This window comes from Chaetodon trifascialis, chromosome 12, assembly GCF_039877785.1.
Source record: "Chaetodon trifascialis isolate fChaTrf1 chromosome 12, fChaTrf1.hap1, whole genome shotgun sequence".
NCBI classification, from domain to species: domain Eukaryota; kingdom Metazoa; phylum Chordata; class Actinopteri; order Chaetodontiformes; family Chaetodontidae; genus Chaetodon; species Chaetodon trifascialis.
In genome coordinates, this window is record NC_092067.1 from 14766306 (window position 1) to 14793845 (window position 27540).

The following is a 27540-nucleotide window of genomic DNA, read 5'->3' on the forward strand; positions in this document are numbered from 1 at the left end:
AGAAAGTAATATGAGTGTTTATCTTCTTATGTTCTGTATATTAACTGATGATATTTAACTTTTACTTAGAGATTCAAATATCTTACCAACAGATTTAACACATGAAGCTCTTTTAAAATGGTATCTGATTCCATTATTATTACAAGATTGTATTAAACATATTGCCATTTAATACAGTTAAATCATGTGGTGATACTGATAGACTATTATGTAGGTAGACATGCAATGACACATTACAATGAAGCAAATTGCAGCAATAAAGGTTGTTTAAGGTGTTATTTTTTTTGTATAAAGATGCGCAACAGTTAACTAAAATATTTTGAAAGACCATATTTACATTCTGCTGTAAACACTCATACATATGTCACCATGTCATTCATTAACCAAACCAAATATTTCACCAATTATATTTAAGGGATTCTTCACAAAACAGTCTATTTATGCTACATCAATATATATAAATAAATAAATAAATAAATAAATAAGATTACACTTTATAAGAAGATACACATTTTCACCATGACTAGCCGCTTACTAGCATATTAGCAGCATATTGGCTCTTCATTAGACATTGTAAGGCACTTATTAATACCTTATTCTGGGGGTTAGGGTTATAAGGAGTTATGGTTAGTTAATTAAGATCGTAATTCAAGTACAACAGCCACCTTACTTGCTATTAGTAAGCAGTAATTAGGAGGAAAACTTTTACTGTTAATGGTCCAGCAGTAGTAGAATGTGGTCAAGCAGCATAAGGCCTTAATAAGTGCTTTGTAATGACTAATAAAGAGCAAATGTGTCGCTGATGTACAAGCTACAGTAATAAGCAACTAGTTAATGGTGAATATGTGAACCTTAATGTCAAATGTTACCATAGATAAATATTGGCCAATACGTAGCTATTTTGCATTGAAACTGAATTAGCCTCAGTCCTTCAGAACAGGGTCTTTGTAGAACATTAATTGTTGCTGTCTACTGAGTGCTTTCACACCCTTTTTTGGAAAATAACAGCTGTTCTAAAAAGCATTACAACAGAAAGAGGACAAAGGCTGACAGGCTGAAGTTAGATCACTTACTGGCCGATGAAGTGGCTAAAACTTCTGCACCATTGCTCTGGGTTTCGTAATGTCGGGGAGGGATTTCTGAAACAAAACGACACATATAAAAATCAGCATAATATTTGAGGTACAGCGACTTTATAAAATGCGTTCAAATGACATCACGGTGATCCCTAATGGAAATTAAAGCCTTTCAGCTCGTCTCCTGAGCTAGCTGACAAATGATCGCTGGCAGGCAGAGTGTAACCGTCAGACTCCTGTGAGAGTTTTCGGTCCGAGGACGAGCTGGTCGGGGTCCAGGTCTGTGGCAGCCACAGAAAAAGTGACAAATGACAACAGCTCTTCCGCTGTCTGGCAGCAAGCATCTGCCATTGGGAGCCAAAAGTTATGGGAGCTAGTTATACCTCTGTCAGCAGCATTTACGGAGGCCATCTATAATGAGGCTAATACTTTTCAAGTGCGCATGATGACAGGAGGCAGGTCTGTATGAGGAGCCAAGGCTGGATGGGCCTGAGTACAGTCATCTTCACACGGAGCTGCCAGTCTGACAGCTGGAGGCTGAGCTTTTTGTCACTGTCAGGCAAACAGTGACAGACCTGGTCGAGACATCTATTAACCGTGTTAATTAGCTCACATGTGCTGTTTCACAATGCTGTCAGACAAGCAGAAAACCAAATCTAAAAGAGGAAATGGAAAAAAAAAACTGCATGAATTTGGGATTTAAAAAATGAAAACCATTCCATTTTGTTTATCACAAACAAACCAGAGGGAGCTACACATTAAACGACAACATATTTGACATATTTTTAACATATTTTGCTCTTTTTTTTTTGGCAGGGAGGGGAGGATGTTCGGGTACAAAATCTGTCAGTTTCTGCAGCACGAAGTTAGTCGAGTCTTTGATAAGGACTCCGACAGGCAATCCTTTCCAAAGTGCAGATCAAAGCCAGTAACTGACTGCTTCAATGCAACCTCTAATGTGAGCCTGAAGACACGTTCTCGCCTTGATGTTGTACCATATTGCTTATACATTACAAAGTCAATATAGCAGCACACTGCTGATAACACTGTCAAGTGCGCTCATTGTGCTTAGCAAATTCAGGCAGTTTTTTCTTTCAGTATTTGTGAGAGTGCTGGCTCATATTGTAAACACAAATGGCTTATTCAAATCTAGGTCCAGGCAGAGCTTGTACTGTCAGACGCTCCTCAGAGTGGATTGAGGCAAAATCACAGAGGTGTCAACAGCGCTTGACGGCTGTAACTAAGCCACGAAGGAAGACAAAAATCAGGCCAATGCAATATTTGAATAAGATACTTCATATGCAGAATTCCTAATTCCTCTGATTCCCATATGATGTAAAGCACTGTTATTTTTCATTCAAGAAATTCTTCAGCGCGACACTGAAGGCAACACTGTCGCTGCACAATGTATTGTCACTTAGACTTAAAATCTTCCCATACAGCTCTCTATTTTTCCACATGAAACAAATGCTTTAAAGGGTTTGAACCGTTATTAGTATCATTATCAAGACGTAAAAATCTGTTTCTTTGCCAGATTTCCACAATTCAACAGCAACATGAAGTCTCTGAAGGTGTACTGTAAATCTATCTTAAAGAGTGACTGCATAATCTTCTTGGTGTAATTATAAAGGTCTGTTGATAGCATCAAGAATAAGAGGTGAGCAGTGATGCACTAAAAACTACTGTAAAGACTCATAATAACTGGTAAGAGTGAGCTTCCTTGTTTGAAATACATTCAGAGGGAGAAATAAGTGTATTAAAGCAGAAGCACCATGGCCTTTATACCGGCTGAACAGAGAACGAGCACAAGGGTCCAAAGTGAAGACTTATTCAGCGATGGGACCACACACTTAAAATTTCAGCTCATCCATCACCGCAGCCACAGCAGCAGCACTTCTTTGCGCATACATGCATGAACACGGAGAACTACCACTACATTCATCATGTCTTTGGCGGCCCCGTCGCCAAATGCTGCAGTCCTGGACACCACACAGAGCAAGACAAAATAACAGCATCAAAGATGGAGACGTTAAAGCCTTTACCCGTGATTGAAAAATCATCCAACTGAGCCAGTGATCTGCTGTCAGGGGTCAAGACTGCATCAGTGTCTGATGGTGGGAAATCTGTGACATTAGGAGGTACGGTGACGTCACTCAAGAGGTGGAAATGTACAAAGTCATGGGAAATCTCAAATATACCTGATGGACTGAGAATTCCTGTTCCCAGATGATAAACCCACTGAGTTTAGTTTGGCCCTGACTTGTCCTCCAGCGCCACCATGAGGTTGACATTTGTAGTTCTGAGTAAAATAGCTTGACATCAGATGGATTACCATGAAATCTGGATCAGACGTTCATGAATTGGGGATTTCACATTTCACGTAGCGCCCTCTTCAGGTCAAACACTAATACTGTTCAATACTTTGTTTTATGACCAAATATCTGCTAATGACATTCATCAGCATCAACTGTGCTTTTCTGTGCTACTGTTTTGTGCTGATTAGCGAAGGATAGTATGCTAAGTCACTAAGCTAACATGGAGTACATGCTAAACATTAGCATGTTAGCATTGTGACTATGTTAGTGTGCTGATGGTAGTATTTGCCTTTAAGCGTAAGAGCTGCCAGCATGGCTGTGGACTCCTGCTCTTCTGGATAAATGAAAGAGTTTTTGTCAGGTCGGCCTTAAAAATAGATGTTTGGCAAATGCAATCAAAACTGCAATAATTCTTAACATTAGTTCAGTAATGCATGGATTTAACACACTATTCAGGATATAACTTCGGTTCACTCCAAACTTGATTTTTCACCTTTTGAAAGATCTCATTTTGTGTCTCAGCCTCGGCTGTTCTGCTCCACAGACTTTAACTGGAGCTTTTTCCACGAAGAGCTGTCTCTGGTCTGGATTTCTCTCCTCGAGCCTCATGGTTTGATTAGCCTTTCTTGCCTCTGACAAGCCATCATTTACTTCTGTCTTCCATCTCGCTCGCTCTGCTCTCTGCTCAGACAGATACGCGTACTGTTAAATATGTGCTTAATATCATCGGGGATCTACCCGGATAAACACAACCCTGGACATCTTTTCCAATTGCCACTAACCTTTACAACACATTTTACACACACTTTGGATTGACTTTACATTTCCACTGTAGGCCTGTACAGCGTGGAGAGCGCTGGCACAAGCAATTAACCTTTCTGCATATTAAACATCACAGACTATCTTTGTCTTGAGTGTCTATAATTAATTTTGCACTTGATGATTTTACAACTTTACCCTCTGACACGCTCCATTACCTTCATCCACGGTCACCACGGACATCACATATCTGTCATCCGCACTGTAACGCACTCAATTACTCTCAATCGTAACAAAGAGCAAATTCACAAAAGCCTTTGATTCAACCTAAAATTAGAACGACTGAAGGTACAAGAAAAGCAGCTGAGTGATCAACCTGAGATTTGTGCGTGCACGTGGCTCGGCGGTATGTCACAACTCATCAAGCATCAGATATTTCTGAAGCACAAACAGACCACACACCAAGGTGACCCTAATTCATGGAGCTCATCAGCGTCCCCTCTGACAGATATCAGAGCTCCTGTTATCGTTTATAGCCGCCTGCTGGGACCTGAATCATTTCCACCTGTGCAGGTTCCCCTCGCACAACCAAAACTGTGACATAATGGCGATCTGCTGCTAGCCCCCGCAGTCAAAGCGGTGATAGCACAGAGTGTTTATTTGGTCCTCAACAGGAACCATTAAATGCTGACGAGAGAGACTGTCAGGCGAAAGCTTACACCGTTCTCAGAAAAAGAAAGAAGAATAACAAACAGCATCATAGGCAGGTGAAATAGCACCATGGCAGGGAGCTGACTGCATGCTGCTTGAACAGAGACGAAAATGTATGACATGAATCACAACTGGGGGGTGTTTTTATTATATATTGAATATGATCTATTGTATATTTCTTGTTTACTATCTAGATGTGTTTCAGAGAGGAGTTATGATAAAGTGAATGTTACACATAAGATGTACTACATGACAGTGAACCCTTTAGCCTGGAAACCCATTACAGTGCGCAATTGTAAAAGATCAGAATGATGAAAATGCTTGTTGCATATTTTAGTGCTTGTATGGTTTAATAAAACATGCGCTACCCAAGGACAATACTTCAGAAAAGGCTCCTCTGGTAATGGTTTGTGACGTGTTAAACAGAGAAAATCCAGAACTTTGCAATCATCAAAACGGGCGAAGATAAATCTCTCTGATTTCATCATGAATCACTCCCACCGCCACTAAAGACCCAAAGGTGAAGCACATTTCCCTATTTATTAAGCAATTCATACAGGAGTCATAATTTACGCCACGTTTCCTCCTGATTTTGTCGCCGCGCTGCAGCGACAGAGAAAATATATTCCAGATAAATGACATGTTAACAGAATGATTTCATGGTTCAACACATTTGCTTTGATTTATAGCACAACCGTCAACGGTCCCAATTCATCCCAAAAGGGCAAAATATCTATTTTGATTGAAACAGAGATGGAGGAATGTCAGTTAAAGATATGTGTCCAATTCTATCAACATCCCAGTTATCCCCAAAGTCAAAGAGTGTCAGAAATCTGCAGCAATGAAATAGGATTGGACACTGACATGGGACATGCATATGCCCCCTCTTATTATGGCTGCTGTTTGATAAGGAAACATGCTTGAAGCTTGACAGACACCACTCATCCTGTTCCAGGTTGCTCTTTTTAAATTTGCCCAAACACAAGTTACATCTGCTTCACCGAAATAGTGACGTGTGGAGGAGCTCGTCTGAGGGGAAAAAAAAAAAAGCTAATTCTGAATTAGGAGCATTCATTTTAGCGAGGCATCCTGCTCTGAGCTGTCCTTGCCTTTGTAATTACTGTAAATTCTGGTTGAATTTGGTGCTGATGAAATGCTGCGTTAGCTCCATAATTCCTGCCACACAAGCCATCCATATTCCTCCTCTGGCTTGGCAGGGAGGAGATAACATTGTGACGGGGAGGAGGTGACAGCCTCATCTCAATGTGAATGGAGCTAATCACCAATGCAAATTGCAATCAGAAGGGCATATCTCTACCTAACTGAGAGATAATTGCACGATTGTGCTGATAACAAAAGGTCAACCGCGTGTAGCCACCGTGCTCTCAAATGATCATCAGACACACACTGTCTCCAGCAGTGAATATTTTGAATCACTGCATTAATTTTAAGGCCAAACACTGCTACATTTTTTGATGATGAAGATTTTAAACACTGATTATTCAGCAGATGCTGCCTTTCAGATTGGAAAGATGAAAATGCAACGGCAGCATGGATCAAACCACAAATATCCAGTTTAACTCCGCTCCGAATTTCAAGTGATAATAAAAATAAATCAATTTGTGGAGAAAGCTGCTGTTATTTTTCCCTCTTCTCATCACCTCTACTGTCAAATTCAGTTTGCCATTGTCCTCCTGACATAATGGAAAGCAGTATTTGAGTGTCCTTGTGTGGGCAGCCTCCAGCTGTGTGATAGGAGCGCCCTCTAGTGGACTCACCGTGGGATCTTGAAGAGGGCTTTAACTGGATGCATCTCAGCCAGCGGGGGATCTCCGTCTGCCAGCTCGATGGCTGTGATGCCGAGCGACCACACATCACAGCGGGCGTCGTATGAGTAGTCGTACTGCTGTTCACAGGCTATGACCTGGCAAAGTGACACAACAATGACCATCCAAGCAACTTAAATCTGTTATTTCTCAATAAACATGAGGAAATGTGAGTCAAGATTAATTCACATTTCACTTGGAATAAAACACTTAAATCAACTTACAGGCACAGAGTTATAATTTAAAGGGAATTATGTTCAAAGGGATCATAAAGCTGAATTTTACATCCATGTTATAGCTCTTAGTGCCTAAAATCTGGCAGAGTTACAAACATCTATATTTATGGTCGATTAAAACACTGAAAGGTAGGTCAGTTTAGTGGCCGGTGGTATGAGCCTCTCTTTTCCACAGTCAATAATTATAACTGACACTACATTTTACTGCTGAGTTTATTCTAATTGCCTCTGAGGTCCCTCCCTACCAGCCCAATCACCGCACCTCATTTCTGCCAAGGAGTAAGCCGAGGGGCCCCAGGCTCCCAGCTATTAACCTTGAGGCGACCTCAGGAGCTGCACCCGTGGAGGGGAATACACAATGACACCAGGGAGAGTCTCACAGAAATAACTGAGCCCCTCTCCCTCTCTCTCTTTGTGGCACATATAACAGACTTTGTTCGTTTAAAATGTTCCATTAGGCACCAAAATGTGTGCTATTCACTGCTGCGTGTGTGTGTGTGAACTGAAGCGTAGACCCTGACCTCAGGAGCCATCCAAAACGGAGTCCCGACTGAAGTGTTCCTCCGCAATCGTGCACTGGTCAGTTGAGCTGAAACACCTAGAAAAAGAAAAAGAAATCAATCTCTTCTTGCAGTAATTGATATTTACATATTAGTTTGTTTATCAGTGTGAATTTTCTAAGGATGAAAATAGAATTTATGGTAGAGACTAAAACGTATGAATTAATTAATAAATCCTGGCATATAATTTAGTGTGGCAACATGCCAAGCAGTAATAATAAGGGACTATAATCATTTCAAATTATGTAGGACAGATTTTTATCAGCATGAGTCCACTTCATCTCCGTGACACAGAGGACATAAACATGCCTAGGGGTGACTCAAAGCCATTTGCCATAACAGCTTTCTTTTAATATGCAAAGGATCAAATAATGCAATTTAAATGAGCAATAATAGCCTTGGGTTAAGGCTACGGTCCATGAAATAAAAAGATGTTATGGTGAGCAAGGGACTAAAGTGTGGAACCCGTAAAGTGGTTTATCCCATGCTTGCGTTCCCCTTCACAAACAATGTGTTGCTGACACTTCCCATATATCAGTCAAATACCGAAAATGACTCATTTATCCAACATTCACTTCAAAAAGAAGATAAAGATGAGACACAATTCTCAGAACTTGGCGCGTTTATCTCTTTCTAGCAATCCACGAATTGGTTAAATTGCCTCTTTCAAAGACCATTACCAAAGTCGACCAGTTTGACTCCTCCCTCGGTTGTCAGGAGGATGTTGTTGCCTTTGACGTCACGATGGATGATCTGGTTGTTGTGCAAATGCTGGAGACCCTTTTAAGATAGAGGACAGGAAACGCAAGGTGCTCAGCATGAATCACGCATTATTAGTCATTTGTCATTAGTATAAATTAGAATGTGATGCATCAAAGGTTGAGGAGTACAAACTGCACAGAAGAACTCCCACAGCTGTTCAGATGGAAAGACATTCATTACCGTCCACCACACTGCTGAAAATAAATCCCCAGCAAGCTCTCTGTGTGTTTGCATCCCACCTCCTCCCGAACATTAGCAGCTCTGCAGCCGGCCATCTTACCAACAGGGCACTGTATAAGATGTATGCGATAACGGGCTCCTGCAGACGCTGGCCTCGGATGAGCAGGCCTTTGATGAGTTCTGTGACAGAGCCGCCGTTGCACAGCTGGGAGGGAGACAGAGAATTCGGGTGACTCGTCCATCACTCACCACTCCAGATTATGATTCATGGGGAGAGCGAGCCCCCACACACCAGTCAGAGGAAAAGCAATGCAGCATCAAATGGCAGCATGATACCATCAACATTCATGGCGGTGGGTCGCCGTGACAAACTGAGGCCCATTGTAATGCTACATTCGTATTAAAGGGATTCATTTAAAAACCAAGCTTTAAATAGGGCTCATAGACACAAAAACGCAGTATTTGAATGGGGATGACAGCCCTAGTAACTTATTAATATTTTTTCCTCATAAGCTATTTACACAGACTATTTTTTTCTTTTTACATATTGAAACTTGAATCTTTCACATCCACATTCATCAGCTTGCAGTCTTCTTTCATCAAACCATTTGCTGGAACATCACTCGTTTTCTTGCCATATTTATGCTGGATCTCACCAACGGGCACAACACCAGATCGGTTCGATGAGCTGAACCATCAGAGATGTGGCCTGTGTTCAGAGGTCTGGAACCAGGCTACCACAGCACCACCTGTGGCCAAAAACTCCACAGGGCTCCTTTAAAGGAACAGTTTGAGATCGATACTACTCTCATATCTGTCAGTTTACAGCCAGCAGCTCGACAGTTAGCTTAGCACAAACACTGAGAAAACGGGGGACAGCTAGCAGCTAGCATGGCTCTGTACAAATGTATACTAACTGGTCTTTATGCTAAGATAAGATAACTGGCTGCTGGCGTAGCTTCATATTTAATGTTGGCTATGTGACAGAGGTATCGATCTTCTCATCAAACTCTCAGCAGGAAACCAAATAAGTGCATTTCCTAAAATGTCAAACTATTGCATTGTAAGTGAAATACAAAACTATTAGCATCGGCAGACATTTAATGTTAGCATTAAAGTGCTATACTGCAGTTCGTACAGATGCAAGGCAAAGATGCATGTAGGAAAACCAGTGACCTGCGGCCCAGCATTGACGCAGAGACTGGCAGACGTTATAAAGAGCTCACCTCAAGCACCAACCAAAGCTGTCCGCCTGATAAGTTGTCTGACTTGTAGAACATGCCATAAAACTTCACCACATTAGGGTGGTTGGACAGGGACCTCAAGATGTTGTATTCTGCCTCGATCTCCTCATCCACATCCTTTGAACAACAACAGAAAACAGGCAAAGTTGGAACTGCCAGAGACGTGGCAACACAAAAGAGAAGCAAATAATACAGTGAATTGCAATGAAAATAACATTTACACCTAAATTTCAGGGTGTGTGTCATTCTGAGGTTGACTATAATTAGACTCCAACAGATAGGGTTGTAACTCAGTAACAAAGGAAGGGACGGGACCGGGTGCTCAACTATTTCTGGAAGTGCTTTTCTATCAAAGTAAATCTCAGAGGAAGGGAAGAGCAACAGTCACAGAGGAAGAATTTCTCTTCCTGAATGTCTGAGTGATAGTGTCAGCAGTCTAATCAGGGAGAGGGATGAGAGAGCGGGCAGCTTCATCTTCATGGCCATCAGGGGAGCATCATGGTGGATAGCACTGTCAGGATGGGGATTGTTCCATTGACACAATCACAGGAGTGCCTCAGACCGAGGCTCGCCAGCACAAAGCCGTGCCAATGCGGAGTTCACAGTGAGCTTATCACACAGACATATGAACGGATACACAGAGAGGATACAGCCAATGCAGGAGCTACACTTTCTGGTGAGGGTGTGTTAGACTTAACATGACAGGAAATAAATGAAAAGGGGAGACATTGATATATATCACTGGAGCACGTACAAGTAAAACTGAGGAGGAAAAAGTAGAGGCAACTTACTCTGTTTGAATGGCTCACATGCTGAGACAAGTCACACAGTTATAAAGAAAAACACAATGGTTTTAGTCGTTGCTTTGCTCTTCTGTCACAATATTATGAGTTCTTGCAGTCATGAAAAAACTGTCAAAATGGTTGTGAGGTACTCCCTCACAAACACGAACAATAAAAACTTAAAGTGGGGTGGCACATGCACTGATGTCAGATCAGTGTTGGAATGATATAATTTAGCCAGCCAAACAGTATAACAATTTCCATTAAGTTATAAAGCAGTTTTATTAATTCACTTTCATATAACATGTATATTTATACAGCGTAGGCTGGCTAAGCAAATGTGATGAGTCACAAAGAGACTCAAAAAAATAAGGGACAGGCTTAATTAAGGCAGTTACAGGTAAGCAAAGGACACTAATTGAGATTAGTCCTAGCTCAGCTGCAGTAAAGTCATTGCTACGACAATGCCAACATGCTAATGGTTAGCAGGTGTAATATTTTCCATGTTCACCACCTCAGTTAGCATGTTAGCATGCTAACATTAACTAATAAGCACTGAACACAAAGCAGAGTTAATAATGTTAATGGAAAGTAATCAACATATATCAGTGTTACATCAACAGTTGATATATTTTGGTTCAAAATGTTGGACCGACGTTGCCGCCCATAGAGCCATACTGCTAGCTTGGCTACAAAAATATCGCGACACAAATTGACATTAATTCTTTTCAGACACATTTTTCAGATTGTAGCCTCCAAACATTATTCAAATAACACAGGGAAAAAATACTTTTTTTTGTTGTTGTTGTTGTTTTGGTTTTAACCAATGTAACCCTTATATGCTAGCAGTCACAGTCCATTCCAAGCCAAAAAGGTTTGAAGCCATTGTGTTACATTAGTTTCTGGATGCTCTGGTGGATTATATAAACTACAGAGTACAACATTAGATGACTACACTATATAATGAAGCCCTGACTCGTTCTGAAGTCTACAAGGTCATGGTTATGCTGCTGTCAAGCAAAGATGCAGCTTTTTTTGCACATTGGCTATCAATACTAAGGACAGCGACAGTATATTTCTGCACGTGAATCAACCAGCCTTAACAGATACTGCATCTAGACCCTGATGGTTTATATAACAGGCAGGCAGCTGAAAACAGACAGCATGCAGCAGCCATCTGACTTACATTGATCGGATCCAGCACTTTCACTGCTGCCTCACTCCCATCCTTCTTGTTGGTCACTCTGTAGACTTTGCCATACGTTCCTTTACCAATGGTCTCCACAATATCCCAGTTACCTGATGGGTCTCCAAGGTTCTCCATGCCAATCATGCTGGATTTGTAAGGATACAGTCCATACAGTGACCTCCTAGTGATAAACACAGAATGAGGAGCAACATGTTTTCATATGTCAAAGCCAAAATAAAAAATGAAACTTAATAGACAGACTTTTCCACTGCCACAGCAAGACAGACAAACACAGTCTACCTGTTAACATCACAGAGAAGCGAGTAATTAAAAGGGGAAAGTGTGAACTGTGAAGAGCTGTGCATGCACAGCACAGAGCGGTGCATTTATTCCCAAAGGCCTTCTCACTCAGCTCGGTGAAATGACTATATCCGCCGAGGGAGCCACTTAAGAGGTTTAAAGCTGCAGAAATCAAAGCAAAAACAAAGCAGACAGCTGTAGGTGGAGACAAAAGTACTCTACTTACATGGCAAGTGTTATTTTCTTCTGACTCATCGGGGCTAGGAAAAATTACAACTAAAGAGTCTCTGGTGATCATAATATAACAACACCAACAGCAACAGCAATTGCTTCCTGAAGAGGACGGGCAACGAGTGGTACTTCACAGAGACACTGAATTAGCTCTCTCCACGGGGACCTTGTCACTGCCCACTAAGAAGTGCAATCTCCTCAAGATCAATTGGATTGGACAGAGATTAACTTGACAAGTGGCGTCCTGAATGAGCAGTGAACTGGCACGGCACCTCCACACGATGTGCTCTGTGAAATTATTATTATGTAAAGTGTTTCATAAAGCGATTTGTATGTTTCCAGCACCAAACGCAACATGTAAGGCCAACCAAGCAAAGCATTAAGTGTCAAAACAGCTGAGACAGAGCAACATGATGGATTAGGAAGTGATGTTGCCATGTTGTGAGACATGCATCCGATTTTTGCAAAATGACACAAATTCCAGATACAAAGGTGATGGAGAGGAATGTTGGTGTAGGACTGCTCCACTTGTCATGAACGTGTCGCGCATCACAGAGGGTGTGTGACCCTGAGCGAGCCAAGTCGAGATCAGCAGATTGAGGCAAAAAAAAAAAAAGTGAATGATGTTTAACCCTCAGGAGCTGTGGCAACTCAAGACGTGAGGACAGATTTATGAATTGTTGTGCATGCAGGCTGAGCAACGAGCATCGAGGTAGATACTAGATGGATATACTGCTATTCTGTGGAGATGGCCAAACATGCAGCACTGAGATCCAACAGATATCCTTCACTGTGTCCTTCAGGATGCAGCATGTGACAGCAGCACCAACCAAAGTACCTTTTAGAATTGAGCCTTTTTCTAACATACATTAACTCAGAATTACACAAGGTGAGACCTAGATGACTTACCCATAAGCACCGTTTCATCTTCAGTCTAACAATCCATCATCAATTGTTCTGAAGTTAATCGTCCATCTTAAACTCTCTGTGAATAATGCACCACACCTTTCCTATTAATCAACAAGATTCAAACCTGTTTACTTGCCATTTATAACTGTCGCTCCGTTTTGTAACATGTGCCTCACCTGCTCTGCTTCTGCACCATGCTTTGAACACATCGCCAGTCACCTGTCACCAAGACACCTTCACAAACTGCTGTAACAGACGGCTCACTGATGACGGGCTGCAGCAGAACCCTGCTCTAAAATATCAACACTTTGCTGCCACTTATCAACAGAAGTTTAAGCCTCAGACGTGCAGCTTCTGATCATGTGAGACTGGTAATTATTTGGTGAATTACAGTTAAGTGTACAACAGGTGTCTTGTTCCGGAAGAGCTTTGTAAAAAGCAAAAAAGTTTGACCTGTTAAAGCAAAACAAAGCACAACTAAAACCTTTACCATCATGTTGTGCATCAGTCAAGGATGATCTTAAATTACAGAGCGCAATTAATCTCATCTACAATCCTAAATAACTTCATAGATAGAGTCTGCATCCATCACACAAACAACACACTCATTTGCATCTTTTCATGATTCAAAATAGTTTTCAAAGATCACAAAGCCAAAAGTGACACATACCCATTCCTGTGAAAGTGTTTGTCTCTGCCGCGCACCAAAACGCTCCAGACTAATTCATGCTCTCTATAGGGATTAATAATTCACAGGTAATCTGCAAGCTGATCTGCAGCAGTGTTAAATATTCAAGCGGCAGATGTATCCACTCATAATGGTGGCTGATATGAAGCATCTCAGGTTGCACACAGGTTACCAGGAAGTTCATGGTAGTTGCTACGTCACATGGTCTCCTCTCTGAACATAATGTTCTTTTAACCTCCACCTGTTGGTGCTTCATCTGACTGCTTTGTCTTAGCTTCTTATATAGCAGTGACAACAATGTAAAAAGCGTCCGTGCGGCTCCAACATGCTGGTGCAGAATGACTCCACTGAGCTGAAGACTATCTGTCTATGAAGTCAAATTTAAGTCCAGCGCTGTGAAGGGAATTCCAACATTCACCTTAAGAGTCAATAATTAAACCTGGGTCCAGCTTCCTTAACAATATACAGTACCTATATCTACAAAGCAGAGTCCTCGTGCTGACTAAAAAACAAGATGTTATTCCACATGAAAAGCCACAACACTGGATGCTGCTGTTGCCATGAGTTTAAAGCCCCAGGGGATCTCATGAGGAGAAAGATGGTCACACCAGCTGGAAAGAGCTTTAATATCAGCAGAATGTGCTCCAAGAAAAGCTCAAATTTTCATGCATCTTTTAAAGCTGTGTTTCCCAAACCTTTTCTTCATGCCCCCCTTTGGAAGCTAAACAGATTTCCCCCCCTTGGTACATCAATCATAATTAATAAGTTGTCTCAATGATGCGGAAACTAGTGACAAAATAATTTTTTTTTTTTTTTTTAAACACAAAAAAGGATTTCCAGTTGATAATCTGTCCCCCACATTTTTCTCATGGCCTCTGTGGCCCCCTAGTTTGGGAACCACTGTTCTAACGTGACCTATAATATATTACTGAGCAGACGTTATGCAGAATGTTTAACAACTGTGATGTTTCATGATATTTTTTTTTTGTCTTATTGTCACAAAGCAAAGACAAAAACCCAAATCTGTTTTTTTCAACTGAACAGGAGGTTCGTCACTGCTGCTTTAGAACAGGACACCACTGGTCCCGGCTGGCTACGCTCAGGTTACCCTTTGTTTACCATTCTGTGTCGCCTGTACACCTGAAAAAAGGACCTCGTATCTGTCGTTCAAAATGCTGGCAGTGCCTCTCTGTGACACTGTGAAATAGCTTCTACAAAATCAGCAAACTCAACGTATAAACTGTGATATGTGTATGGTTGTTGCTTTATGGTAATTGTAAATGCAGATGCTTCTTGAGCTCAGTAATGTGCCCCCCCAAACCTTTGCATTTGCAGTGCATCTACATAATTCCCAGTTTCAGCGATGGTTGGAGGTGGTAACAGCTTTGGATGATGTGAACAGCTGCAGCACAGGCTTCGTCTTTGTCACCAGAAACAGTGCAAAGTAAAAGTGAGTAATCTAATTTTCTGCTTCCATCAAACTCACACAATCCCACCCTCTCTGGTAAAGCCTTACGGGAACTCCATTTAGTAAACCCCTCGGTAAGTCTGTGGAGAGAAAAAAAAACTCTGCACTATAATCCCTTTTAAGGGGATATGAAGAGGCTTTGCAGTAAACCTCCACTCACCACGAGCCAGGCTCAAAGCACTGTGCCCTTTCTCTCACCCTGGACAACCAAAGCCTCACGCGACCAGAAACAAACACTTTGTTTTATTTTAGCCCCCCTAAGATTAGCAGTGCCAACGCTGGATACACATAACATCAACCTAATTAACAAGAAGCCAGCATCATCTTCAAAACCTGAACCACGGTCAGGAATGGTTCTCTGCCATCACAACTGTACCGCAGCTGTATCTGCAGCCACTGGGATATGATGCAGTGCCATAACGCGCAGCACAATGCAAAGTGTGGATATGACAACACTAAGTGAATTATGAATTCAAGCTGATTAAGGCTGCACAATCTGGATCATATTCCAAGAATGATGCATATTTTTTAAATCACAAAACTGTTGCATCATTCTGCCAAAAGTGAGGATTTTAACTAAACATTTCAGTGCAGTAAGAGTGAGTTCAAAACAGTAAATGTTCAGTCTCACAATACAATGCAATAAAATGCATTTATTTCTTTTTTTTTATTTAATTTTGTTACTTCAGCTCTACTGCAACATATTAAAAATGTAAGGCATTTTTGATTACTGTCAAAATATTGTAATATACTGAGCGTCTGTTACAGTGCTTTAATGTTATATGTATGCATACTCAATAAACAGAAAGAGTGTCCTAAAAAGTCATTTGTACCCATCATTTAAAACACTGCCTTCTGCACAAATTACACCTTTTCCCTCAAGACTGGCTGTCCTGATCAAATGACCATAACAAAGTGTTTTAATGAGAATTAGCTGGTTTGACAGCATTTCTTGACAATTACCATTTTATTTTGAAATGCAATAATTATTAAAATTCACTGATAAACACAGAAAGTTTTGAAGCTCTGTTAAACTTAAGATGTGACACAGGTGGGTTCATTTTTATGAGCTGAGCCTGAGATTTTGAAGAATTTTGCAAATTGATATCTGGGCCAAATCAAGTCTAATACAATTATGACCCTCTTGGCTGCCTGTACTCCTGAATGGTCATTCATTTTATGCCATGTTATTAAATTCTGACAATGCTAAAGAAGGCCGTCCCTGCTGTCAGTGAACGCCACATTCTCTGCAGGCCTTCTGATGAGCAAACTGGAGTCCTACCTTGACTTTGCTGCCTCTGCATTTCCATCTTTAAAATCTGCAAAACAGGAGAAACTTTTTCAGTCATCAGCTGATCACTGCTCAGCCTTGTATCCATCCACACGGTCACTAGTTTCTTTAAACTTTTCGCATAAACCTCATAAACCTGGCCTTAACTAACAATTCTTGACATGTAGCTTACCGTCCATAGCAACATATCCAACCTGATTTCCGTGTTTACTCAGTGAGGCGTTTTAATTATTAACAGCACAGACACCTGAGCATGCTGTCCTTCAGGCCACAAGCTCCGACCGGACCAGCATCACCTCATGGTGCGTTCAATGGCCTATTCATCTGTGTGTGGCAGCGATGTACCTACCTGAACAGGAAGGAAATGAGGAAACGTCCAGTGATGCTCGCGGCAGCAGCGCGTGCAGCACCAACATCTCCTAGCATCAGAGCTGTCTCACGACCTCGCCGGTTTAACCCGGATGAAATTCCTCCGCTGGTCCATACTGGACTGTGTTCTCTCTAATTGGCGGAAAAAGAGAGGCTTTGTGCGGCCGCTGGTCATTAACCAGAGGGCCTCTCTCGTTTCTGAAAGTTCAACCCAATTATCCTCAAAATGCGCAGTCACATGGCGGTAAAGTTTCTCTCTGGTGCTCTGAAAAGGCCAGTGGACCAACAGAGCTCACATATGCGCATTTTTATGATTTAGTTTCTCGAGTTTTACTCATGAAGCTGATTTTCTGCGGCATGTTCACCTACAAATGACAAACTAAGACTAAGAAACTAATACTGAATTTAAAGCCTCTTACATCCGGCCTACACTGACATTTCATTTCTCCTGCAGCTTTTCCCACGTGCTGAATTCCAGCATATAAAGTCACAACACTTGTTCAAAAGGTCACCGGATGCGTCTGAGAGGGTTTTATCATGAGATGAGTTCCAGTGAACTGAGACCCCTGGTGGACAGTGAGAGGTGGATGTCTACCCCTCGAGCAATATGTCCTCGCCACAGGACAAAAGTAAGGTGGCCCCAAGGGTCAAAACACAGGCATTGTGCTTTGTGAAGCTGTGTTTTGACCCTCAGGGCCACCGTACAGCGGTTGACAGCAGTCATGAGCGATGTAGGTTTTGATCAGTGGAGGGTACTCCACTCATGTACAAATCTCAGGTATTTGTACTTTGTATTCATGCCACTTCCTGCCTACTTTATATTTGAGGAGAATGACATAAATACTGCACTTTTTACTTCAGTACACACTCTGTACATACATTTGATAGCTTTGACAGCTGAAGTTACTATTTATCTTATCGAAAATCACTGACTACTTTGATAATCATTTGTTACTTTTCATATGAAAAAAATTTATGTTTACATCTTCAGAAATGATTTAGTATTAAATGGTTAAATAGTTGAAAATGAGCCACATCTCAACAGTAAAGACCTGTTTTTAGATTAAAACGTGAGTAAAAATCTCATTATATAATATATAATAGTATAACAGTCACAGGGGACATTTTTCGGAACATTTTCAACATGGGACTGGAATTGTAACAGTATTTTAACAGTGTGGTATTAGTACTTTTGCTTATATAAAGTATTTGGATACTTCCTCCATCACTGGTTTTGATATTTGACAAAAGCAGCTATGACACTGATAGAATACTCTGACAGAGCAAACACAGTATCACTGCTCTCAAATGTCTATCTCTGACAAAACCGGCAACAGGAAACGAAAAAAAAAGGACACAAATCAGTGTGATTATATTTTATTCACATATGTTACATTTTGCATTAAATGTCCAAGTCATACTTTCTGGTCAAACTCAGAAAGTTTGAGTCAGCACCTACAGTAATGTACTGTATTCTCTCTTCATTCATACAGGAGAACACACAAGAGCTTTCAGTTACAATTTACACCCATTACTCGTTGGCTATTTGGTTGCGGTCATTTACAAAGTGGGTACTGCAAAAAAAGGAAGAGAGGAGAAACTCAGTAAACAGAGAAGCAGCATGCATGAATTCAAGAGGAAGTTTTTCAGGCCTTCACTTGCTCCTTCAAACTTCCTTGACGCAGCACGATGTGGCTCAGCATTTGAAGACCAGATATCAGCAGTATGCCGTCTATCACTCGGAAAAATTAACAACAATCTTGCAGGCACGGCTGGATAAATTTCCTCTCTTCCAGATTTAAAAAAAAGGTGATAATCAGAAAATTAAGTAGCTAAGACACTTAAATAATGGTGGTTTAAAGGATGTCATGCACAGTGTATAACGGATACTCAAGTCTGATAATCTTGTAATGCTGGAATGCAACTATAAATCACAACTAGATGATGCTTGAAGGGATAGTCATCACAATAAATGTTCTATACTGCATTTAGGACTTGACAATGAACAGCAGAAAGGGAAAAACTTTTCTCGACAGCACAGAAAGACGAAGAGTTTTGGTATCTCTTCTTGGAAACAACTTATATTTCACTGAGTTTCATATCTTGAGAGAAAACTTTGACGGGACCAATGTTGTACTTCTGCTTTCATACGGTGCTCAGCTTTGCCGATGCAGCCAGACACCATATCTGTGCAATGACATTTCCTTTCCTTACAAAAGTATGCTACTTAAATTCTGTTTGTTTGACTCCAGGTTTCGGTTGAGCAATGACAAAAAATCTTAAATTATTCATTGACCAGTTGATGCTTCAGCTGTTGCAGAATATTTGACTTTCCTTTTCAGAACCAACCAAAAAACAAAAAGCGCAGATAGGGCAGGACTACGAGAACTGTAGTGAGCGTAATGAAGTGACCGCATACCCCCTTAAACGTTAAAGTGAGTTTGAGTCAACATTCCCAACCATCTACCACAAACTCAAAGCACAACCTTAGAAAAAAAATCTTCACAAAAGTTAAAATTACTTACTTGAACAATGAGCAGCAGCATTTATTTAAATATCTAAAACTTCTTTTAAACAGCAAAAAAAAAAAAAAAAAAAATATTCCTGAGGATGGATTGCAACTAGACCCATAAAGAGAGCCTTTGCTTGTTTGCAAAAAAACTCTAGTGTGTTGATGGGTGGACTTGTCCTGCCTACCATCACATGTCAGCAGACAATGAGTGCACATTGCAATAACATCGCTACACTCATCAGGAGCTTGAAACTCATGCCAGCACAGCAGAGCACATTGCGTTAAATAAAAGGGATATGCATTAACATCGTCAGAAATGGCGCAAAAAAGTAACCAAACTTTGCAGGGACATTCAGCACTTGATATATATATTTTTTTTGAACCCAAATAAATACGACAGGCTTCAAAAGTCTGTTTCAAACCAATTAAATTTCTGGGCAAAGTTGTGCTTTTTAACTTTGATCTCATCAAATTCTGTTTTTTCCCTGTTGAAAACCACACAATAAATCACTTAAACACACACACGTGTTAATCTTTAAGCATGATTGTACACCAAACTTCACATAAACCAAGGCTGTGGCAGCAATACCCTCACTGGATGTTTGTGTTTATCACGGTAAGAGTTCCCAAATATTTTATTGAGGCAGACACATAAGCCAGAAAAAAAATAAAAAATCTTTTCCGTCATGGGTTGCTGTTTGCAGTGGACTTTGGAAGATCTTAGAGTCCATTGTAGTGAGGGCCCCAACGCTTATTGATGTGATCAAAGGTGTGTGAAACCCACTGTTGCTCCAACACTCGATACCTCTCCTCACATAAGAAGAGAGGCTTACCACGGCTGGAGAAAGGCCAGAGGGGAAAACAGGAGTGAGAGCGGTGTTTGTTTTCTCTGCAGCAACAAGTATTTAAAAAAAGAGCTGTCTCCCAATTTCATGCTACATCCTGATTCAAAGACGGCTTTGAGCATGTGTGCTTGAAAAAAGTCTGTGTGCATAGTAAAAAATATATTATGCTGATGTTATGATAAGTGTGCTGATCGTGTTCACTATTGTCATGCTATACACGCTGCACAAAGAAGCTGCACAAAGAAGCTACATTGGAAAATTTTGTAAAATTTGCAGTTTGTTTTTTGTCTTTTATGCACACAAACTGCATCACTTTGCATTTAGCACAAAATAGTTAAGTACACTGATTTCTTGAGCACTACCTGCATGAACAGGATGCTATGGCTCTTAGAATTGATGCATTCTGTATATAATAAATATGTATAGTTCACAGGACAGTACTGAGACGTGTCATACCGTAAATCACGGTCCTCCTCTCCGTGGGCATCAAGGTAAACAGAACCCCACAGGCAGAAACGATGTCCACGGATGATGATGATGACTGAGGCATTAATCAGAAGAAAGATGCCTGTAGCTGCACCACAATGTTGGGAGTGCTGCAAGTGACGAAACAGGAGAAAAAGATGAACACAAACGATTTTGTGAGGAAGCAGGCTGTGTGAACCCTCATGAAGTGCTGAGAAACTCACCAAAACACATTCACAGGTACCCTGCTGTTTGCAGCACACGCCTTTGAGACAGACGAAGGCGCCACAAACAAGGCAGAGCGCGGGGTCTTTTGGCACCTTTTTGCAGGCAGCGCAGGCCTTCCTGTGATAGTACTGGAAGATGATATTGTAGTTGTCGGGTAGCTGGAGAAGGCGGGGGGCTGCCCACTGAGGATCCTGGACAAGCAAGGTCTTCAGAGGCGAGGAAAGACAGAAGCAGGTAAAATATAAAATACTGAGGGCATGAGTTTATGGTGCACGACAGTCATTGAGATATTTTGTCCTCCAAGTATTCCTGAAACGCTCCTTTCCTTGATCATAAAACCCATCAGCTTTATTCATCCGCAGAAATCATCAGCAAGATTGAAACACACAGTAGACTGCGCTTCTGTTTCAATGTTGCCTTTAGACAAAACTGAATAAAATAAATTCACAAGGTCTCAACTCTCCTGGTTTTTATGACGTCCTTCAGTTCTAAGATGTAATAATTTCATACGTTCAGTATGAGCATCTGATTCGAAATACAAGACACCATTTTCCCCAAATGATGTACAACATCCAAGGTTACTACAACACTGAATGAGGAGGGCATAAGACACACGGTGAGCTATTGCTGTCACTCTCCTCAGAGACACCTTGTCAACCAAGGTTAAAACTGATTTCAGAGTGTCAATACCACTCGAGTTACATGAATCATTTATAGGACATCGAGTTCAGAATACACGGTTTGAATATTTCATTGCTCAGAGAGTGTTTAAACCATTCATTCAAAACTCCAAAGCATTTAAAACTCAACTCCTCATGTGCAAATATGCTGATATTTTCTGCAATAACACATGACAAAAATATATAAGCTGAATATTTAATTTTAGAAGCAGAGCTGGCAGGGCTGAAATGTATTTAAGGAAGATTCTGGGTGTCATAACACACATGTATAATCCTCTGAAATTCACATACGTACCAGTGATTGCTCAGCCTGCATCTGAGAGAGTCCTGTGACCTCAGCACACCACTGTGTCAACAAGTCAAAAGTGCTGACCGCCCACTGCAGACATGAGGCACTGTGCACGATGCTGGAAGGTTGAGGGGCCGACGGTACGAGCCCCAAACACATAGCCAAGGAAGAGAACTCCTCCTCCTCCTGAAAACACACAGGAAACAGATGGTGAGGTCACTCTCTTTGCTCTCACTCACACATCATGCATGAGACATCATTCAGAGAAATTGAACAATAATGTACAGAAAATGAGCACAGGGAAAAGGGAAAGGTATTTTCAGCTGATAGGGTGACACTCATGATGAAACATACCAGGCAGCCTGTTAGTGCGTCTCCGTAGAGGTGATGCTGCAGCAGGCAGGAGAGGCGAAGGAAGGGCATGCAGAACTGCTGGAGGCTGAACTCGATAGACTGCGGGGACCACACACTGGACATCAGCTGGAGAGGGAAACAACAGTAACACTTGATCAATAACCCGGCAACAGCTCGCTGATAATACTGTGATGTGTATCTCCCTGGTGATCAGTTGAGATATCAGACCACCGTCTCTCAGGGTAATGGCCAATTCATTGTTTGAGAGAGAATGAAAAAGAGCAGAACAAAAGGCGAGAGGGAGAGCGCCGTCCTGAAAAGCGGCCATGTTAAACAGTCATTTTAGTGACTCACCATTGGTGTTTCTTCAGCATTCACCTTGTAGACACTCTTGTCCTTAGAGAGCTCAGTGATCACATGACTGAGCAGCGGTTCAAAACATTTCTCAGCATTTGCAGCATTCTGTGGCAGAAAATCAAACGCAGAATGTCAAATATGTGTAATAATGGATGTAATCAGATATTAAAAGGCCAAGTTTTACCCTTAAATGTAGCATAGCATCATCTCCTTTCAGCTGAGTTAAGGGGAGAGCATTCAACCAAAGGATTTTTTAACTGGCTATAAAAACTCTTTCTATGTCCAGCCTCAAAAAGCCTTTGTCTATTTATAGAAGGAGAGTAAACTCCAAACAACAAAGCTTTGATATATTTGGGTCTTCACTTTCTAAATTAACCCTTCATTCTGGACGGCATGTGTAGATTTACTGCCAGGAAGAGCTAATAAGCAGTTTAACTGCTAAAAAAAAATTATCACACAACTCTTCATGTTTTTAAAAAGCCCACAGAAAATGAAACCTCCTCATTTGGTTGTTACTCTCATAGACAGACAGGGGACAGAAAACCCCCAGCATGAAGTATCTTAGTATTCATTGGCTTAGGTGTAGCCTGCCTCCAGACTTCTGAATCATTGCCCACATTTCCTCTGTGTTTCAAATAGGCCATTTTTCCACAGTTGGTAAAACCGACTGCTCAGAGCTTTGTAGGGATTAGGAATGGAGACCTGAGCTGTCTGTGGCAGAGTCGGAAAAACAGCTTCATCCATTAAACCAAGACAGAAAAATGTCCACAAAAATGGCAACAAGTGTGTATGAGATTTATGCAGATGTAGGTTATACTTCCTCCTAGCAAATGCAACTTCTCTATCAAGCTTATATTAGATCAGCTGGACGGATCAGACACTTACAACTGATTAGTTAGGGGCAAAAACAAAGCAAAACACCTCCCTTCCCAATAAGAAACTGGTCAACGTGAACACAGAGTCAGGCTGAATAGTGACCATAACTCAGTCTGACTATCAGGAAAGCTTTAATGCGCCTTGGCATTGATTCTGTAAGTCTTTTGAGCTCAACTGGAGGGATGAACACCTTTCCCCAAAAAGACATTCCCTCATTTGGTGGCTCGCAGTGTCTAACACAAAGTCCAAAATCTCCCAAAGGTGTTCAATTGAGATCTGTGACTATAAAGGCTGCAACACATGATTCACTTCACTTTCATACACAAAGCAGATACTCTTTAGTCACTCCAGTCACTCCACAGATGGACAGCTGCCCTTTTTTCTGGACAACATGTATCATCAGAAAACCAAGGACAAGAACACAAAAAAACCCAAAATGGCCATGACATTATCAATCTAATGTTAATTTTGAAGTATTTGAATGTCACACATCTGAATGTATAATTCGAGAAAGAGTCTTCCTGATCCTCCTATAGTATAAAATGTGCTGCACTGTAGAATATAAAGACTTATGCACAACAAGCAGAAGACAATAATTCTTTCCTTACCATATAATATCTGATAAGAGGTAGAGACATTACTGACTGTGGGCCCTGATAAAAATTCAACTGGTCTGGCCAGTATTTTATATAGAGGAGAAGCTGCAAGCGTTTATCAAGCTGAAGGTAGAAGAATTTAAAACAGCAGTCTTATCTCGTCTGCTGTCCTTTGTCATAGATTTATAGGGGAGGAATTTCAAGTCCATGGATTTCCTTCCTCGAGGCTCTGATCTTTGTTCAGACTGCATATTTTACAACAACTTCAATTTAATTAAAATGGCGTTCGACCAAATATGGATGCCGTCCTCATTGTGGATTTGAAATCCATCTTAATGACAGCCTGTGAATGCCTGCACTACTGTTCATGACAGTGTGGTAGGAAGATACTAATCCGCACCTCCATTATGGATGGAGACACACTAAAGGGGAGGCTTTCAGCTATTTGTCTTTTGACATTCAAGCCAGCTACTCACTAATACAGATTTAATAGACTGAAGACAGATAGCCAATTAATGCAACGCTCTCCAGCAATCACACTTTTCCAGATAATGAAGATCGATATTGTCAACTGTGGGAATCACGTAAATGAAACGGGAAAGAGCTCAATTCATCTCAATACTAAGTCATAGCACACACTTATTTACTGTTGTTGTTGACTGGTTCAAGGGAACAATCAAACGATACGACTACTTCAACAAGCACAAGAAACAAGAAGACTTTTAAACCCTTTGAAAATGTTCCTGTGCAGGGCTCAAACTGTGCTGAGAGCAGGAAGTACAGTGATGGTGTTCCTCACATTTCAGCAGAGCTCAAAGGTTTTGTGCCGTCATGCTGGACCATGAGCAATGTTTTCTTAAGTTTAACGTTATGATCGAAAAGAATGCATTGACCACAGAGGCGCAAGGAGGCAATCAACATAAGAAGCTAAGGAGAACTAACAACAAGAAATAAGCACAATCTCTAGAACAGAGAATAAATATTAATGTATATTTGATCATTCCTCTTTCCTGATCTCTGAGAAAGAACAGGACAAAAGACCTGCTGTATGCTTGACACCAGCAAATAAAGGAGGTCATTTTGGCACCAGCATTTCATTATAAATGTCAGGCCACTCTGACATGGTGTCACTTTTACCTTCTTGAGTGCTCCAGCTGTGCTCCAGGCCTGCCTTTCTTCTGGGCTGAACTTGGATGAGAGTGCAGCCAGAGCCTGTGTGAACTGCAGGTTGTACAGCATCTTCACCACACAAGTAAAGTGCTCTACACAGGGAGAGGAAGACAAGGGTGGGGAGAAGTGAGACTGACAGATAAGTGTTCAAAGAAGGAACTCATGACAAGACTTCAGTGTGTGAGCACCGTTTTGAATTTAAATCTAGCATAAAAAAAATACAAGTACATAAGTATAAGTACAAATACAGTTCAAGATGGCTGGCACTTATTCACATGGGGGCATTGCATTTGGTTCCTCAGTTCTGCATAGAGAGAGAGCGCCTCGCTGAACAGTGTACAGGATAATTAGCAGATCATTTCAGGTGGAAAATGTAGAAAATGTAGCCTGAAGGGTGTTTAAGTTTGGTTTGAAGAACAACAGTAGTCGTTCTGTTTGTTTTCTTCCACAGTGAAGTGATGCTGACAGCTCCACTGTCCTGGTCACTGCGACAAGTGTCGGTACACACAATTAAAAGGCAGAGCTAAAAAGGAGGCAATCACATTATAGCAATCAGGTGCAAAGGAGCCTCAAGGACTTATCATGTTTGAAAGCAGAGCTACTGTAACCTCACTCATTGTGCATCACTCACCCTGCTGTAAGCCTATGACAAAATAAAATACATTCTCACCGTCTTACAGTTATTAATTTAATGATGCTTTGTTTTTTATTTATAAATGACATTAACATCAGACTGTAGCAATGACACGCTATGACCTTAAGAAGAATTTGACAAAATAACAAATTCCAAATCATGATTTCTAAACCCCAAGGATATCAAACTATAAACAGTAGTAGACAACTATAATGTTAACTGTTTCAATCAAAAGCTGGACTTTCCAATAAATCCGCTTTCCCCATGTTCAGAACGTCCTAACCGTCCCTGCCAGCGGTCAACCTAATTCAGTCATCAATGAAACGACTGGCCTGCTGTGACACGTCCCCCTTAAAGCATGACCGCAGTGTGTTAGGACAGGTCTTTAGGTGGCCCTTCGCTGTTTCTAGTGAAGGGCCACGATAGAGGAGATGCAATGTTAAGCCACAGATGAAGGGCAAACGAAGGAGGTGCAGCCCCCCCATCACCAGGGTCACGTCCCTCCGATCCTCACAGCCAAATAAAGGCACCAGGAGCATAGATAAGAGATGTGAAATGCTTCTTCGCAGCACTCAGCCCTGATTACCACTGATAATGGGACTGTTCTTGTGGAGCAGCCACTGAGAGACTCCCTACTCTCTTGTAGTGTCATGATGCAGACGCAGGAACGGTACCTTTTCGCAGCGGCTGAGGCATTGTTAGCACAAAGATAATCAGGAGGGATGGGACATCTCGAAACAGCATGGGTACCTCAGGTCTCTCCTCATCAAAGCCACTGCAAACATGGAAAAGAGCTTTTCATTAATCAGAAGTACTGCACATGCTGGGTCAAATAAAAAACATGTTTATGTATTGAGAGCAGGTTAATAACCCTCGTGCTACCACACTAACAGTCACACCAGCACTCCCTCTCTATATTTTCAGTTTAATGGATTTATTCTTCCTCTGCATGAATGAATAAATCAACATGCACTAAAAACGCCACGAGAGTTGCAGCTTAACGACGCGTCATTCAGTGCTTGCGCATGATGAACTTAATTAATTAGACAGTAGAATTTGCTCTGAAATAACTTAAATGATTTAACTGAAGCAAAAATGTTTTAGTCAGTTCATTGTGAGAGGCGGGCATCACTTGTGCCTTCAGCGGCTATTAAGGCTTCAACAGCAAATTACATTGTAGAAATCCAACAGCGATGGAGCCTCTGAGAAACTGATATCGGCGCCATCTTGGCATCAGCGTATCTTTAACCTCACTCTCTCTCTCACTCTCAAATATCATGTGAGCATAGTCTCTTTCCATCCTATCATATGTGAATAAAGACATGAGGATCATTTATGTCTGAATGCCAAAAAGCCACGATGAGGGCAATAATGTTACGTACTGCATGTCTGAAAAGGACTTTAAAAAGCTATGAGAGCAAAGGTCTGGCTGTGTATATAGTTTTAAATTCCTTTAACAAACACATGGCTTGAAAATTCTCATTCCTTCTACTCCCCGACCACCAAACCTTCTGAAAGCAGCCTCGGTTACATGTTCCTATTGTGCACCATCTCCATTTAAATGTCTTCTGTTCTGTTGACAATCCAGCGAGGTTCCACTCTACTCTTGAAAGGCCTTGGGGGTTTTGAATTGGAGGA

General features: G+C 41.2%; 2 protein-coding genes across 5 annotated transcripts in view; both read right to left on the reverse strand.

Annotated features, from left to right (window-relative positions):
* Positions 1-17018, reverse strand: part of myo3b (myosin IIIB) — a 62855-nt gene extending 45837 nt beyond the window's left edge. For 2 of the 4 annotated variants that reach the window (XM_070975961.1, XM_070975959.1), the window contains exons 1-10: positions 16877-17018; positions 16519-16555; positions 11638-11821; positions 10461-10481; positions 9652-9786; positions 8526-8630; positions 8164-8263; positions 7445-7521; positions 6640-6785; positions 1074-1139 (exon numbers count right to left, since the gene is read on the reverse strand). In XM_070975961.1, the coding sequence (XP_070832062.1) occupies positions 1074-1139; positions 6640-6785; positions 7445-7521; positions 8164-8263; positions 8526-8630; positions 9652-9786; positions 10461-10481; positions 11638-11821; positions 16519-16555; positions 16877-16943 (938 nt within the window). In that variant the 5' untranslated portion in view covers positions 16944-17018. The remainder of the gene's footprint in view (positions 1-1073; positions 1140-6639; positions 6786-7444; positions 7522-8163; positions 8264-8525; positions 8631-9651; positions 9787-10460; positions 10482-11637; positions 11822-16518; positions 16556-16876) is intronic. The other 2 variants (XM_070975962.1, XM_070975960.1) reach the window with 2 other exon arrangements.
* Positions 17019-18257: 1239 nt separating this feature from the next.
* Positions 18258-27540, reverse strand: part of ubr3 (ubiquitin protein ligase E3 component n-recognin 3) — a 41552-nt gene continuing 32269 nt past the window's right edge. The window contains exons 32-39 of the mRNA XM_070975813.1: positions 26577-26677; positions 25236-25360; positions 22624-22731; positions 22270-22395; positions 21922-22101; positions 20943-21152; positions 20710-20849; positions 18258-20246 (exon numbers count right to left, since the gene is read on the reverse strand). Coding sequence (XP_070831914.1) covers positions 20129-20246; positions 20710-20849; positions 20943-21152; positions 21922-22101; positions 22270-22395; positions 22624-22731; positions 25236-25360; positions 26577-26677 — 1108 coding nt within the window. The 3' untranslated portion in view covers positions 18258-20128. The remainder of the gene's footprint in view (positions 20247-20709; positions 20850-20942; positions 21153-21921; positions 22102-22269; positions 22396-22623; positions 22732-25235; positions 25361-26576; positions 26678-27540) is intronic.